This window comes from Syngnathoides biaculeatus, chromosome 2, assembly GCF_019802595.1.
Source record: "Syngnathoides biaculeatus isolate LvHL_M chromosome 2, ASM1980259v1, whole genome shotgun sequence".
Lineage (NCBI taxonomy): Eukaryota > Metazoa > Chordata > Actinopteri > Syngnathiformes > Syngnathidae > Syngnathoides > Syngnathoides biaculeatus.
This window is the reverse complement of record NC_084641.1, coordinates 7,567,677-7,581,856: the sequence shown is the minus strand read 5'-3', so window position 1 is coordinate 7,581,856 and position 14,180 is coordinate 7,567,677. Positions and strand designations below refer to the sequence as shown.

The 14,180-nt window shown below is 42.4% G+C and overlaps 1 protein-coding gene across 1 annotated transcript in view; it reads right to left on the bottom strand.

Moving 5' to 3' along the window:
* LOC133506120 (nck-associated protein 5-like) overlaps positions 1-14,180 on the bottom strand; it is a 91,703-nt gene extending 77,523 nt beyond the window's left edge. Inside the window, exons 1-2 of the mRNA XM_061829916.1 lie at positions 14,026-14,180; positions 9,730-9,811 (exon numbers count right to left, since the gene is read on the bottom strand). Of these exons, the coding sequence (XP_061685900.1) occupies positions 9,730-9,811; positions 14,026-14,144 (201 nt within the window). The 5' untranslated portion in view covers positions 14,145-14,180. The remainder of the gene's footprint in view (positions 1-9,729; positions 9,812-14,025) is intronic.

Below are 14,180 nucleotides of genomic sequence, written 5' to 3'. Positions count from 1 at the left end.
CTGAGGGCAACAATCATTTGAAACAGTAACGTCTTCCGCATGAAACAAACACCGTCCTCCAAAACTGACGCTTTAACAAGCAATGTTGAGCAAATCCACTATGGCACTACAAACAACATGGCCTCAATATTTGGGAAGTGGGCCCGTGTGTTGGGCCGAGAGCTAATCTATGCAAAGCTCTAAAGCAGAAAGACAGTGTGTTTAAAGCCAATAAGGCGCTATCAAAACCAGGGCAGAGTTAATTAATCATCTCGGCATCCTTTTTATGGCCCTCCCATGACTGTCCCAAGGGCGCGTGTATATGCGTGTGTATGAACACGTGGGTGCGTACGTGTGTGTGTGTGTGTGTGTGTGTGTTCGCACATGTAGGGAAGCAGCAGGGTGGTGCAGCTTGCAGCTGGGGGATATTTGCATAAAGTTCAATGAGGTAGCAGATTGCAAAATAATCCTCAAGATACTTTTAACTTGCAGTAGTTTAAAAAAGGAGGACTATTGTATATGTTTCAGTAATGTTACCTTACTCAGATGAAATTAATAATTTTCTGCATTAACACGTTGTCACTCAACCACATATAATTTATGGCAGATTTCATATTCAAACTTTAATGCTTTTACAACACCTGGTATTGGTTGTGGGGGGGAAATATGAAATATAAACTTCTCAAATAACCTTTAATATCATTTAGATGAAGATAGTTGATGCCAAAGGATAAGCATGATAGACCCATTCCATATAGACCCATCAAGTGCTTTAATTTTGCAAGTTTGAGGCAACGGAAGATGATGAAAAGTAGGCCTACTTGCCAAAAAGCACATGGAGGACATAAATATCTGCAGTCACTTACACCTTTAGTGTGCGTAAAACTTTCATTGGGCTGTCAGTAAAAGCAAGATGAAAATGGCTCTGGAGGCTCGACAAAGCTTATTTTTTTATCCGGACTCTGGAGAAATACGACATCAGCTTTGATGTCAATGTTTGTGATGTTTGTTGCTGCATGGAAATCCAGACTCTGTGTGTTGTTGTCTGAATATGTGAGGAGGTTAGAGTTGCGAGCTGGGTGGAGGGTTCTGAGGAGGTTTTTTGGGGATGAGACGCTGAAATAGGATGTAAAGATTCAATCGTACATCGCAAGCCTCGTTAATTTCTAGCTGTTTATCGCGTTCACTCTCTCTTCCTGAGCCATTAGTGACTGTTCAGTTCCCGTTAATGTAACGTAGACAAAGATATATGGCTTCTCAGGGCTCAGCAGAGACTTAGGTCTGTTACGTATATTGCGATACTGCAATCCACTAAACTCTGCTCGTACAAAAAGATTTGAAACATGAAGATTAGAAAAAAAGAGATTTTTTTTTTTCAACATTCTGCCAAAATGTTGGTCACGGTCCAAACTTCAGGTCAACGTGCACAGATGGCAGCCGGGTTCTCTAATCCGTGCAGCCTTGTCGAGATATGGAACAACTCAGAATGTAGTGCATAATTAGCTGCAACACAGCTCATCTGCAAGTGACCTAAATATGGCACAGAGATATTGTTCATTTTTCACACAGTGCACGATGGAAATCAAATAGCTTGAAGTACTGTAGAAATACACAGACACACACACATCTTAACCCTCCAACCCGCAACGGTTCATTTCTGGCCCAACGTACAGTAGGTGGTTGTAAATTTGCCCTGGCCGGAGGGCAACCTGATTATCGGCCAGCTCCCCCAGTCTGACGACTGCCCCAGTTATCTCTCCTATGGACGGGATGGAGGGGTGACACTCACCGCCAGCTGCTCAATCAGGGCAACGTTGCTGATCCTCGGCACGGCGTGCTCGACAAACTGCTCATCCTCGCTCATCCTCGGTCCTCGGTCTTCCGCCTCATTCCACACTTCTGCCCCAGCTGAGTCTCAGCTGCTGTATGCTGCAGCATGTGCATGCGAGTTTTATGGTGTGTTCGTGTGTGTCTGTAATACTCTATATACATGCAGTGTGTGTGTGTGTGTGTGTGTGTAAATGGGATGTAGCAGGCAGCCAACTGTATTGTCTAAAATTTTGTCTGACCTCGAGTAGGCCGCATCAACTCTTGTCAATATTTAATCATCCCTGTGTGTGTGTGATTTAAGTGTTTTGATGTTTCCAGCTCAGTGAGCGACTACATTGTGTGTGTGTCGAGACAAACTATTCAATCATGTTGGACTCTGCTTTTCCTTCTTGCAGTTCCGCATTGGGAATTGTGAAGACATTTATGATCATTCCTGATATTCAGAAGATGCTCTTGGATGGCTTAGAACGAAAAAGAGCGAACAAAAGTTGCATGCACGTGGAACACATTGGGACAGTAGGAAACCTAGCGCTCACGGCTCAGTTAAGATGTCTTCATCGAGGACACAACAGTCATAGCTCCAGAGTGAGATTGAGGTGAATGCTCCAAGTTCATGTCTCTGTCAACACTTGATGGAGTTCATGTTTTGTTTAATTTTGGCCTCATTCTTCTGCCAGGCGAGGACTTGAACTGAGATCCCAATGATGCCATGCAGTGATCTGAACCACTTGTTCATAGCTACACTTCACCATATCTCAGAAGTATTTTGCTCGGTCTTGCTCTACCTCTCCCCCATGTTCTTGATTACGCTGCTCGGCGTGGATCCCTTACAGTATGACGTGAGAGATTGTCGCTTGTAAAATAAATGTTCAAATTATGCACTTGGGAAGTAGGTTATCATGAAAATGCGTGTCACCTATAAATGCTTTGAATCGTGCATCCTCATCCTCAGAATAGAATTTCTCATCAGTAAGCAGAAATCATCACATTTTTTTTTCTAGTGACCCCGTGTTTATTTTGGGTGCAGATGTGATGATTTATCTGGAATTTATTTATTCTTTCATTTTCCAAGTAACTTATCCTCACAAGGGTCACAGTGGTGCTGGCGCCTGTCCCAGCTATCATCGGGTAGGAGGGAGCATGCACTCTGAACTGGTTGCCAGCCAAATCGTAGGGCACAAAGAAACAAAAGGATTCACACCTAAGGCCAACTAAGAGTCCCCAATGAATGCATGTTTTGGGATGTGGGAGGAAACCAAAGTGCCCGGGGAAAATCCACACAACCACAGGCAGAACATGCAAACTCTACACAGGCGGGGCCAGGAGTTGAACCCTGGACCTCAGAAATGTGAGGCCAGGGGTCCAACCAGTTGCTCCACTGTTTCACCATGCTTTATCTTTCAATTATTCAAAATAGTTCAAATAAATCACGGAAAAATTATGGGATAAGGAAAGTTGTGTTTTACAAAGGCTGCTATATAAATAATATAGATAATTGGACAAACTAAAGAGAATGAATGAATGAATGAATTAATGAATGAATGAATGAATGAATGAAAACACACACACACACACACCACCCTCATGTTTTAATCTGCACATCCAATCCTGTTAGCCGCCTTCTGCCACTTGCAAACGTCAACCTGTGGTTGGAAGACATTACCCCATCTCCGTACTCTAAACACCACTTTCGTTCGAGACTTCCTGCCAGAGGAGTAAGTGAGGTTAACACCCCAACGTAAGCTCTCGACAGATTGAACAAGAAATTCCTTTGAGCACAGAATTACCACAGGCAGAATACAGCAGTTTCAAACTTGTGACTCTTGATTCCAGGCAAAAAAAAAAGATAAGGAAGGTCACGAGAAAATTACACTGGTCCAATGGAATTTTGGATATAATCTCATCAAGAAATAATAAAGATGATAAATGTGAAAATCAAAGAATCTTTGTCAGTGAGGTCACGTCAATCTCTGAAAAAAGTTACACAACATTAACAACAACTTGAGTGTGCGCTTTCTTATCTTCTTACGCACTGGTACTACTACAACCCCACTGCTTTCTTCAAATAGTACCTCTCATAAGGTGTTTGTGACAAAATCTGCGACCCCCCCCAAAAAATTGTAACTAGGACTTAATCAAGAAACTATTCAGGGATCCATGTCGGGATGTGTGTGTGTACTCAACCGTAACAGAATCTTCAAAGATTGAGTGATTGATTTCCACAATTAGTGATTTGTTAATGTGGACAAGCAGGTTTATATCAGCTCAAAGATCCGCCCCTGGACGCATAAATTCAAATGAAACTTATTTTTACACTTATAATGTAAGCATTCACAGAAATAATGTCTTTTTTATCTTCAGCGGTCATAGTCTGAAATGTAAGTCCTTGGCGAGTTCGGCAGATCGTCCAGTGGATAGCCCCCCACCCCAGTTATGTCCTGGTGGTAATTTTGGGGGGGCTGACACTAAATAAAGATTGAAGTAAATGCTAACATTTCCATTCGGGGACACTTTCCGTGCCAACTGGGATCTTCGTTCTGATTGAAGGAGTTGATAACCCACTCGACTAATCAGTAGACCACACTGATGAGCATAGATGGCAGTGCAACCGCGAAGGAGACAATTTTTAAAGAAATGATTTAACATTTACAACAATAATACTTTGTTATTGTGTATGTATTTTTAAGGAAATTGTGTCAATTAAATAACTGCCGACTTAATTGCCCTGGGTGGGTAAGTGGTGTTTTGTGAATAATTTTTACTGAGCATCATTAGCGAGGTGCAACACGCAACCTGTGACAAAGGTCACAGATTTCAATGCCAGGAAGTGGAGTGGGTACACACGCCAACCAGGTCAGTCAGAAAACTTGGCCGCAACCCGAAGCAAAATGTAGTGCGTGTAATCACCTGGAATCTCCACTCAAGTCCCCATGAAACAAATGTTGTGTTCACGTGAACCTTGGCTAGCTGTAATTGGTCCAATAAAAGCGCAGGCGAGGGACGACTGCCAATCTCGCAAGTTGGAAAAACATGGCTCACGTCAAAACCGGCGTGACAATTATTAAAGCACTTTTACAAGCGAATGGGGAGGGTGGAAGGCTGGGGGCCTAGGGGGCGGGGGGTCCCATAGAGTAAAATGCCATCTCAGAGAGCGTGCTTGGTTCCCAGAGTGAGTGTCTACACATAAAGCTTGGACGAGTTTAGCTTTACACGAGTTCACCTGCACACTGGCCAGCATGAGTAACTCTTTCCCACTCAACTTGGACAGCCCCCCTCTGACAGTGTACTCTAGTCTCAAGTGCAAGAACTTAACTCCGGAGCTGTGTCGGGACCAATAATGGGCAAAAAAAAAACAAAAAAAAGCAGTGTGAGAATACCATTGTTTCTCTTCTACTTCTTTGACTGCAGAAGCCAGTTGGGTCTAACCAAGCATTTCTGCTGCAAACTCACTTGCTTTCTTGGTTTTGTCGCTTTTCTTTAGTGGAAGAGGTGATGACTCAACAATTAATTAATTACTGTGGAATCGCTGTTTTCATATGTCCAAGTTTTTGTATGTCTTGGTTTTTTATTTTTTTATTTCTTTTTTGGGGGGCGGGGGGGGGGTGTTGGGTGGGTGCATTTAGTCCAAAATGTTTCCCATCAAAAAAAAAAAGAAAAACATTCCTCAGACAGTTAAGTGTATGCCACAATGTCATCTTTGATTAATTGTTGAAACAATAACCCTCCGAGTCTGCTGTACAACGACCAAGTCAACACCATGTGCAACGCCAGACCTTCAAACAAAGGGACAGAGTTTCACAACAATGCCGGACTTTGGCTACATGGCACCTTATTTATCAGTCGCACTCAATAAACAGGTACAAAATACAAGTAGTTGGAGTATGCCAAGTGAGCCAGCATTGGGTCAAATATGTGTGGTGAAACTAATCTTCTACTGGTGTGCTTTTTTTTTTTTTTTTGGAAGACCAGACTTTAAAAAGGATGCAATGCCGATGTTGCCTCAACGTTTCTGAGTGTTGTCAAATTGACCAGGGGGCTTGCTATTCCCTCAACTTGCTAATAAAGCTTCTCTTGTGGATTAGGCCTTTGTGTTTGTTGAACCCGGTTTGCACAATACAACAGAAAGATCCAGGTGCCACAGCCATTCGATCAATACGGCCAGACGCACTCTAGAATTCAAGAAAGAACTCGGAAAAAGGTTCCCCTCTATCCCCTCCTAGCTGTTTACATCATCAAGCAGCTTCATTAGAGGTAGAAACAAAGTTGAATGTTTATTTATCAACGTCATTAGACAGTTCTATTTATTTCACGTGGTTTTTGTATGCAAAGAAGCCAAGCTATTCTCAATAAAATATACATGTATTTTTTTTTTTCTTACATGTTTTTGGGTGTCTGGAACAGATTTATTGGATTTACACTATTTCCTAAGGGAACTACTGCTTTGGATTTCATAGAATTAATTTTAGTCACACTTTCCGAAACTGAGGTTCCACAGTAAGGCTCTAATATAATGTGATTGAAACAAATGAGGTATTTTTATTGTTTACATTTTTTATCATTGCCCCCTGATATAAAAGCACACAGGGCCAATAATCTAGGGAAAAAAGGAGAATGGTTTAGTATTTCTTATAATCAGCAGGAGGTCCCATGATTATAGTATGAATTGCCTCCCATGTCTCTTTATCTCCCAGCATGAGTGCATGGCTGCACACTGGAGGCTAGTAAAGACAAAACGAGTGCAGATAACAAAAGATTAAGTGAGGATATAAAGTGCTGCTTTTTGCCATCTTCAGGCAGATGACTTCACGTTTGGAGCAAATGCATTTGTCACTCCAACACTTGTGAGCGGCCACATGGCTCTTTTGGTGAGACATTTACAACAATGACAGTTTGGTCACTCAGTGGAACGTGTGACCTCTCGTATAAGCCTAAATGTAGGCCATTTATTTCTCAAGTCGATAATCATTGAAAATGTCAAGAATATCTTGTAATGTTAACAAAAAGGAAAACTAAACTAAGGTTGCAGAAGCTCCACATTCAAATAATTGCTTATTGGGTCCTTGCTTGAACCCATTTACCATTTCATGAGATTTTGTGAAACGGTTTGATTGTGTTTTGATAACCTGTCAAATTGAGCAAATAAGCAATGTGATGAAAACTCATTTCATCATAAATTCCATGTGTACATTGCAAGAGCAAGAGGTCAACTCCACAAACCTATTTCCATTTGTGGAAAAAAAAAAGTCTGATTAGATTTGAATAGTACACAAAAAGTGGATAGAGCAATTTGTCTGATCTTCTTACATTTTGAGTCATCAAATCCCCGCCCCAACCCCAGAATGCAATGGTACAGGCCACCTAGCATTTGATGACATTCTCCACAAACTAGAAACTTGCATACGGACAGATAAAAAAAAAAAAAACTGAGCTGAGCTCTTTTCACGGTTTGAGTCACAGTGGATGCAAATCTAATTAAGATGGATACAACGATGTTTTTCTGTTGTCTGTGTGTTCATGGGTGTGCGTGGGTGCGCGTGGGTGCATGTGTGTGTGTGGTGGGGGGGGTGATTCATCCAAACTTCATTTTACAGTAATGCAACAACGGCAAGATAACTAAACAATAGATTGGGAATGATGGTGTTGTTTTTTTTTTTTTCTTCAAACTGCACCCAAAACCTTGCGGACTCAAAAAGATCCCCAAAACGTTTTTTCCTCCTTAGGACTTTTGGCCAACGGAGTCAGTTTCGGCCACGCTTGACCTCAGGCAACACTTTGTCGGTGACCTAGTTTAAATCTCACTGGCAGCCGCTCACCGTGCACATCCCCGCGTAAGCGTCTTCACCACAGGCGGACACGCAGTGATAAAAATAAATAGTGCCGTGGAATCAACCCAGCAACACTGCTCTTATGTAATCCCGACAGTGCCCCAGTTACTCTGCACCCACGCAGGGTCCGTTCTGAGCTGCACAACCTGATTCAGATCTTTTCAAAAGGATGGAAGCAGCATGGCTAAACACAACAAGAAAATGCAGACACCGCTGACTCACAGTCCACTCCCTTCACACCTTCCTCAAACACAAAGACTCAAATTCAATTGTGAATTTCAAGGAAGCTGCATTGGACAAAAAGAAGGCGTCCCACACTGGCACGCACCAGACCAATACTCCTCCACGTGCAAATTGTATCTCAGGTACCTGAAATCTGACTTTTTGGAATGCTCCAAGAGAATGAAGCGTTTGCACTTCTTCTTCCTTGAGTGGGTTTCTGGTTTTTTTTGTTTGTTTGTTTGTTTTTTGCTTTGATAATTTTATATTTTAGTGTAGCATTCAAGAACTAAATCAGTCCTTTGGCATTTCTATTTTTGGGTTTTCAAGGAATTCATTTCTCCAGCCTACTTTTTGGCTAAAATGGCCTCAGAGTTAGTGGTTAATAGCATCTTTTTTTATTTAACTTTTTAACCTTAGATGGGGGAGGATTACTTTTTTAAAAAAATACTTGTCTTGATGTGCAATACTAAGGTGATTCTTTTAGGCTGGACACTTCCACTGAGGACAAAATGATTTACTAAACGGTGAAAATAAATCTTTATATCCACCGCAGTTTTATCCAGATCCTCAGCAAATTTTAATAGACAAGGAATTACTTCTCTGATGTTTACATTTTCTCAACTGTCTGAAAAAATAAGATCATGTTAGAATGAGCATCACTCAAGCTATCGTCCATGTATCTGTCCATCAATACTACTGTATATATTTTTCAGGTGACGCACTAGAGAACACCAGCATAGATGATTAAGTGAACAATTGAGAGCATGTGAAACCATAAAATGTATTATAAATATGAGCTAATTTTTTTTCCACACTGTAAAAAGTCATTATATGCACTCTGGGTATAGATGGTTGACTTGAACTGATAGTTGAAAATGTGATCACTTATTGACAAGGGAATAGGAAACAATAAATCTGGTATTACATTATGCTTCGCTGACACAACAACTCACAAATGGTGAATCACATTTCCAGTGCAGCAACTATGTAGATGTGAATGGATGGGTGTATACGGCTTGTGGGTGTATACATGAGACAAAACAGTGCATGGCTACACTTGACATTTTAAAGAGGCACTTAGAAACAGGTTCACCTTCAGTCAACCTCCGGCCGCAGTAAGTTTCCACCTCTGATAAGTGTCTGTCAATCATCCAGTCACGATTTCGCCGTGTTACACAAACGTGAGGCTTTTAATGAGTGACTGACTGGGGCCCAGAGCATATGTGACAGAATGTCCTGTCTTTGCATCTGCCTCATTCTCTCCATGGATGCTTATTATTAAATGTATTAATTAATTCAGATCACTACGACATCATTTAACAGTTTGTTCACCAGTTTTGCTAGGTGAACCGTTTCAGACAACCAATAGCAGAATAAAAAAATGCTAACCCTCTGAGAACGCATTTTGAACAGGATTGGCCAAAATAACTGTCCCATCATAATCTACTTTAATTTATATGGGCCAGCACTGTTGATTCTAAAGCCCCTGGGTACATTAGATTGACTTTTTTGCAACATAAGAGGTTGACGTATGGTTGGACAAATCAAATCTAACATCCGGACTCACATAATCGAAGCAGTGCAACTAAGAGAAATGCGACAAAATGAAGAGAATGGACAGCTAAACAAATAAAATTTCATGGAACAAATATTAGAATAAGCTTTTCAATGTTGTTAAGTGCTTCAGATACTGTTAGCGCCAACAGAGAAGCCCTTGCTGGCCATGACTCCTAACCGAGGAAGTGAAAAAGTGGTAAACTAAGCAAAAGATATTTGTGCACGAGGCCTGAGCATTGTCAAAATGTAGAATTCGCAAAACGGTTGCTGATCCTTAAACCTGTTTCAAAAGAAGAGTGATTATAGAGGTACTTACCAGTCCGTTTAATTGCTCGCTCCTCTCCACATGTTTGCTCAAGCTACCGCCGTTCAGCTTTGTCTCACTCACCTGGGATGCTCTGTGGGGAGGGAAAAAGGCATCAGAAAGCGTATAAGCACCTGGTGTCCGGCAGCTTTTCACTCGTGTTGATGTTTTCACCTTCTGCACAAGCTCAGGCTCCAATTTCCCTCCCTTTTTCCCGGCTTGACAAAGCGAGATCTTCCTGCCCTTTCCACCCACCCTGAGCCCTTTGTTTTTCTAGCCCTTTCCAAACAGCGCTGGGAACCAGTTCGACCTGGCTAAGGCCACAGCCGAAGACAAACACTCCACTTTATGCATACTACTCCTGTACAAAGGGACCCAGCAATGGCTGAGCAAAGAGGAATCACCGCACTTCCTCACTTGCAAGTGAAGGGTCAAAGGTCAGCTGATGGATGCCCTAGGTTCAGATGCCTTAAAAATGTAGCTTCTACTCTGCTTATGGTAATGGTAATTCATTTGGTAATTCATTTGATGTGAGGCTAATTAGAAACATTGAAAAAGGCTTCAATTCAGGTCATTTAAATGTCGAGGTTTGGCATGTGCTGGGCCAATGCTCTCCACGAGGTGTCCACTGCATGAGTCCACGTGTCAAACATCCTCACACATCAATGTGACACATCCTGTTCGGCGCCATGCAACCAAATCCAAAATGATCGACGTGGAGTCTCAATACATCTGACCAACCATGGTGGGTTTTCAAACCCACTGCCCCATTTCTAAATGTCTGCAGGCGCTTGAAACGAGAAGGAAGCCGACTAATCAGTGAACAGGATGTGAAACGCATAGCCTTAAAAGACTAACTACACGTGTCTTGTTTCACGTGTAATTACAGTACATGTTTAAAGCTTAAATTACATACATGTAAATGTAACTGAACAGCCTGCAGCTTCAGTCGACGTGGGCGGTGGCGGGTGGCGGGGGGCTTGATAGGAAACTGAGATCAAAAGGTGTCATCACTCCACCTGATTGGCACCGCTTTAATCAGCTCATTGGAAAGAGCTAGGGAGGAGCTCGCAAGCCGATCGGAAGTGGTAAGTAAACACATTAATGTGCCCCCTCAGATAAGGGAGCCGATAAAAAAAGTAATAATAATAATCCGACCTTTGTTGAACAAACCAAACACTAATTGGTGTTTGCCGCTTCACTAATCTGCTGGGGTTTGAATGGGCAACAAGTTAAGATGGCCAAAACTTGAATTAAAATGATGGTTTTAAGTTAATAAATAACAACACCACCAACAACAACATTTCTCCTACTCAGTTTTGAGTTTTGTAGTTATTTATTGCGTCATTCAGGACTGTCCTCCCTCCCTCCTGTTTTTGCTTTGATTTACACCTAAAGCAATTACTGGTATGTCCGGTGCTGACCTCCGCAGAGTGACACGCGTCGACGCCTACAGCTTGCTCAGCCTCCAGCCGGCCATACAGCCAGTCTGCGGTGTGGAAAGGAGGCAATCAAAGGAGGCCAGGAGGACGCTGACATCTGGGAGTCTTTGTGCTGGAAGCCTAATTAGATACTAGGGTGATCGGCGCTAGTTTGTGTGTCTGCGTGTGTGTGCGTGTGTTAAAGGTCAGAAGAGGGGTCTCTTTCTTTTTTAACATCTGCTGCAGGAACAAGGGGGGAGCCCCAGACACCTTCAACACAACGATGAGGATAATGTGAGGGGATAACAGCGTAATGAGAACACTTGGGCCTATTGAGCGCTTGCTTCTCTGAAACAGACCGGGAGTCTTTTGGATAAATGGTGCAGAATCCATGAATATGGATTGTCATGGCTCGGATACTGTTCTTTTGTAAGCTATTCATCTTCACACTTTTTGTAAGCAACATTTTCCTATACAGTTGATTGTTGCGTATTGCACCGTCTGTCACGGCCACAAAGGAGTGTACGATCTTAACACGATGATGCTTTGTGTGTTTAAACACACATCAAGTGGCATACATCCACCAAAGATTCGCATGTTTGGATAGCTGTTTCCTCGATAATGGCCTTCGTCATCATCCATAATACATTTTGAAATGGCCATCTGGGGGAAACCAAAGAGGAAAGTGAGAGCTCCACAGTTTCAAATGTTAGCACTCATAATTACTAAAACATTCTTGGAGAGGAAGCCAAATAGTTGTTGAGGGGGGGAAGACAATTGTGCCAGGAAATTAATTGTAAAGATATCAGACATTGAATGGTACAGCCCATTCAGAACGAGATTCATTCTTTATGCCTCCTTTGCAACTGTGCCCGTGGCAAGTCAGCCCGAGTATCCTGAATGTTTTATCCTACATCGTGAAATGTGAATGACTGCAGTGGTTATCCATTGGACATCTTTAATTCTCCTGCAACATGGGAGAAGTAGGAGGGGATCCAGAGATGGTGCGTGGGGGTTAGGCTATTACTTTCCATTCAGTGAGAGTGTGACACAGGGTTTAATGTGCAGAGAGAGGGTTCCATCTGCAGCAGGACAGATGGTCTGCACCGATCGGATGTTTCGGGTCCCTCTGCTGGCCGACCCTTCTGAGCCTCTGAGCCTCTCTTGGAATCATGGGTGCCTCCAACAAAGCTTACAAAAGCTTGCTTTGGGGAGCTTTTAATTACTATTTTATTTGCTTTCTCTGTAGGTAACTGAAGCGTTAGACAGGATGTTGGCTCTTTATTTTTTTTTTACAATAAGGCCTTTAAAGTAGGCCTCCGCACAGAAGCAACTATAATTCCATTTTGGTATGTAACGTATAAGGTGGGTGTGAAAATTGACCTTAACTGGAAAAACTGATGAGATTGAAGAGCTGACTTTTTGATCCAGTTTTTACTAATGACATACTTCTTCCTAAATTTACAGTGCAGAGAGCTTTCTTTGTGCACCATTATGTTGTTTCCAAAAGATTAAGTTCACTTCTATTGCCCGAGTGTGACAAAATATTGAAGACTAACAAGACTTTTTGCTCCGTACTCAGAAGTGCGGCAACATTTCCATAACTTTGAAACTACAAAACAAACACAAAGACAAAGGTGACATAGTATCTAAACAAGGAGATAAAGGTGTGATGATAAATAGTGGTATCCCACACAACCAGGCACAGTTAAGAAATGAACTAGGCGAGGTGACATGGGTGAGCTGTGAACCAGATCCATCCATCCATTTTCTTAGCCGCTTATCCTCATGATGGTCGTGGAGAGTGCCGGAGCCTATCCCAGCAGCCAATGAGCAGGCGGCGAGGTACACCCTGAACTGGTTGCCAGCCAACCGCAGGGCACATCGAGACACACAGCCGCACTCACAATCACAGCTAGGGGCAACTTCGAGTGTCCAATTTATGTTGCGTGTTTTTGGGGTGTGGGAGGAAACCGGAGTGCCTGGAGAAATCCCACGCAGGCACGGGGAGAACATGCAAACTCCACACAGGCGGGGCCCGGGATCGAACCCGGGTCCTCAGAACTGTGAGGCCAACGCTTTACCACCTGCTCCACCGTGCTGCCGATACTTGATATAATAAACAAAAATGAAATGTGACATATGAATCTGAATGGGCGACACGGGTGACAGAAGAAACAAATAAGAAGACTCGGGTAAGAAAACACTACAGAAACCACTCACAAGCATGATAAGCAAACCATGCAAGGACAGAAGAAGAGAATTTATTCAGAAAGGTGAATTCACGAGATATCACCATGTGCTGAAGTGTTCAGAGACTATTATAAAATCATTTGACATGTTCACCTTTGAATCAGCAGCTGCAACACTAACCATTGTGCTTCTTCATCAAAACACAAAGGTTCGCTTTTAATCTCTGGATTACATCATCAATCTCTCAATATTTGGTCATGCCCGAAGCTCCACTCAGATGACTGATTGAACCAGTTCTTGTGCAAAAATCCTCAAAGACAAGATCGCCTCCATACAAGAACACGTTAAGTCGTGTTCAGTTAGCAGGATACAGACTGAATTGAGGCTTTGAAGGTGGAAGGACGTGCAACAGAGGTAGCAACTGAAACTCTCTACGCTCCAGGCAAACAACATGATTATGACTTCAAACAATTAAGGCCTTAACACAGAGAATGTGAAGTGTTGAGCACAGAAATCAGCATGCAACTAGTTAGCTGCACACATGACTAAAAGAAGATTAAACTCATACCATTATTTGCTCAAAACATTCATTCAATCTTTAAGGATGTTTACATTACGCAGTACAGTTATAAATGAGCATGTATATTTCTATTCACAAGAAGTCAGAAAGTCAACTAGGAGAATGCAAACTTACTCGGTGCCAGCAGGGTAGTTAGGAGCGGGCATCTCTACAGCGCCTTTACTCTCAGAGGTGTTTGGGTTCGGAAGACAGAGTGATGAGGTGGAATTTCCTTTGAAGGCAGCTGGAAACATGCTGCTGCAAATTCTCCAGGAAGTGTCGCAGGGCTG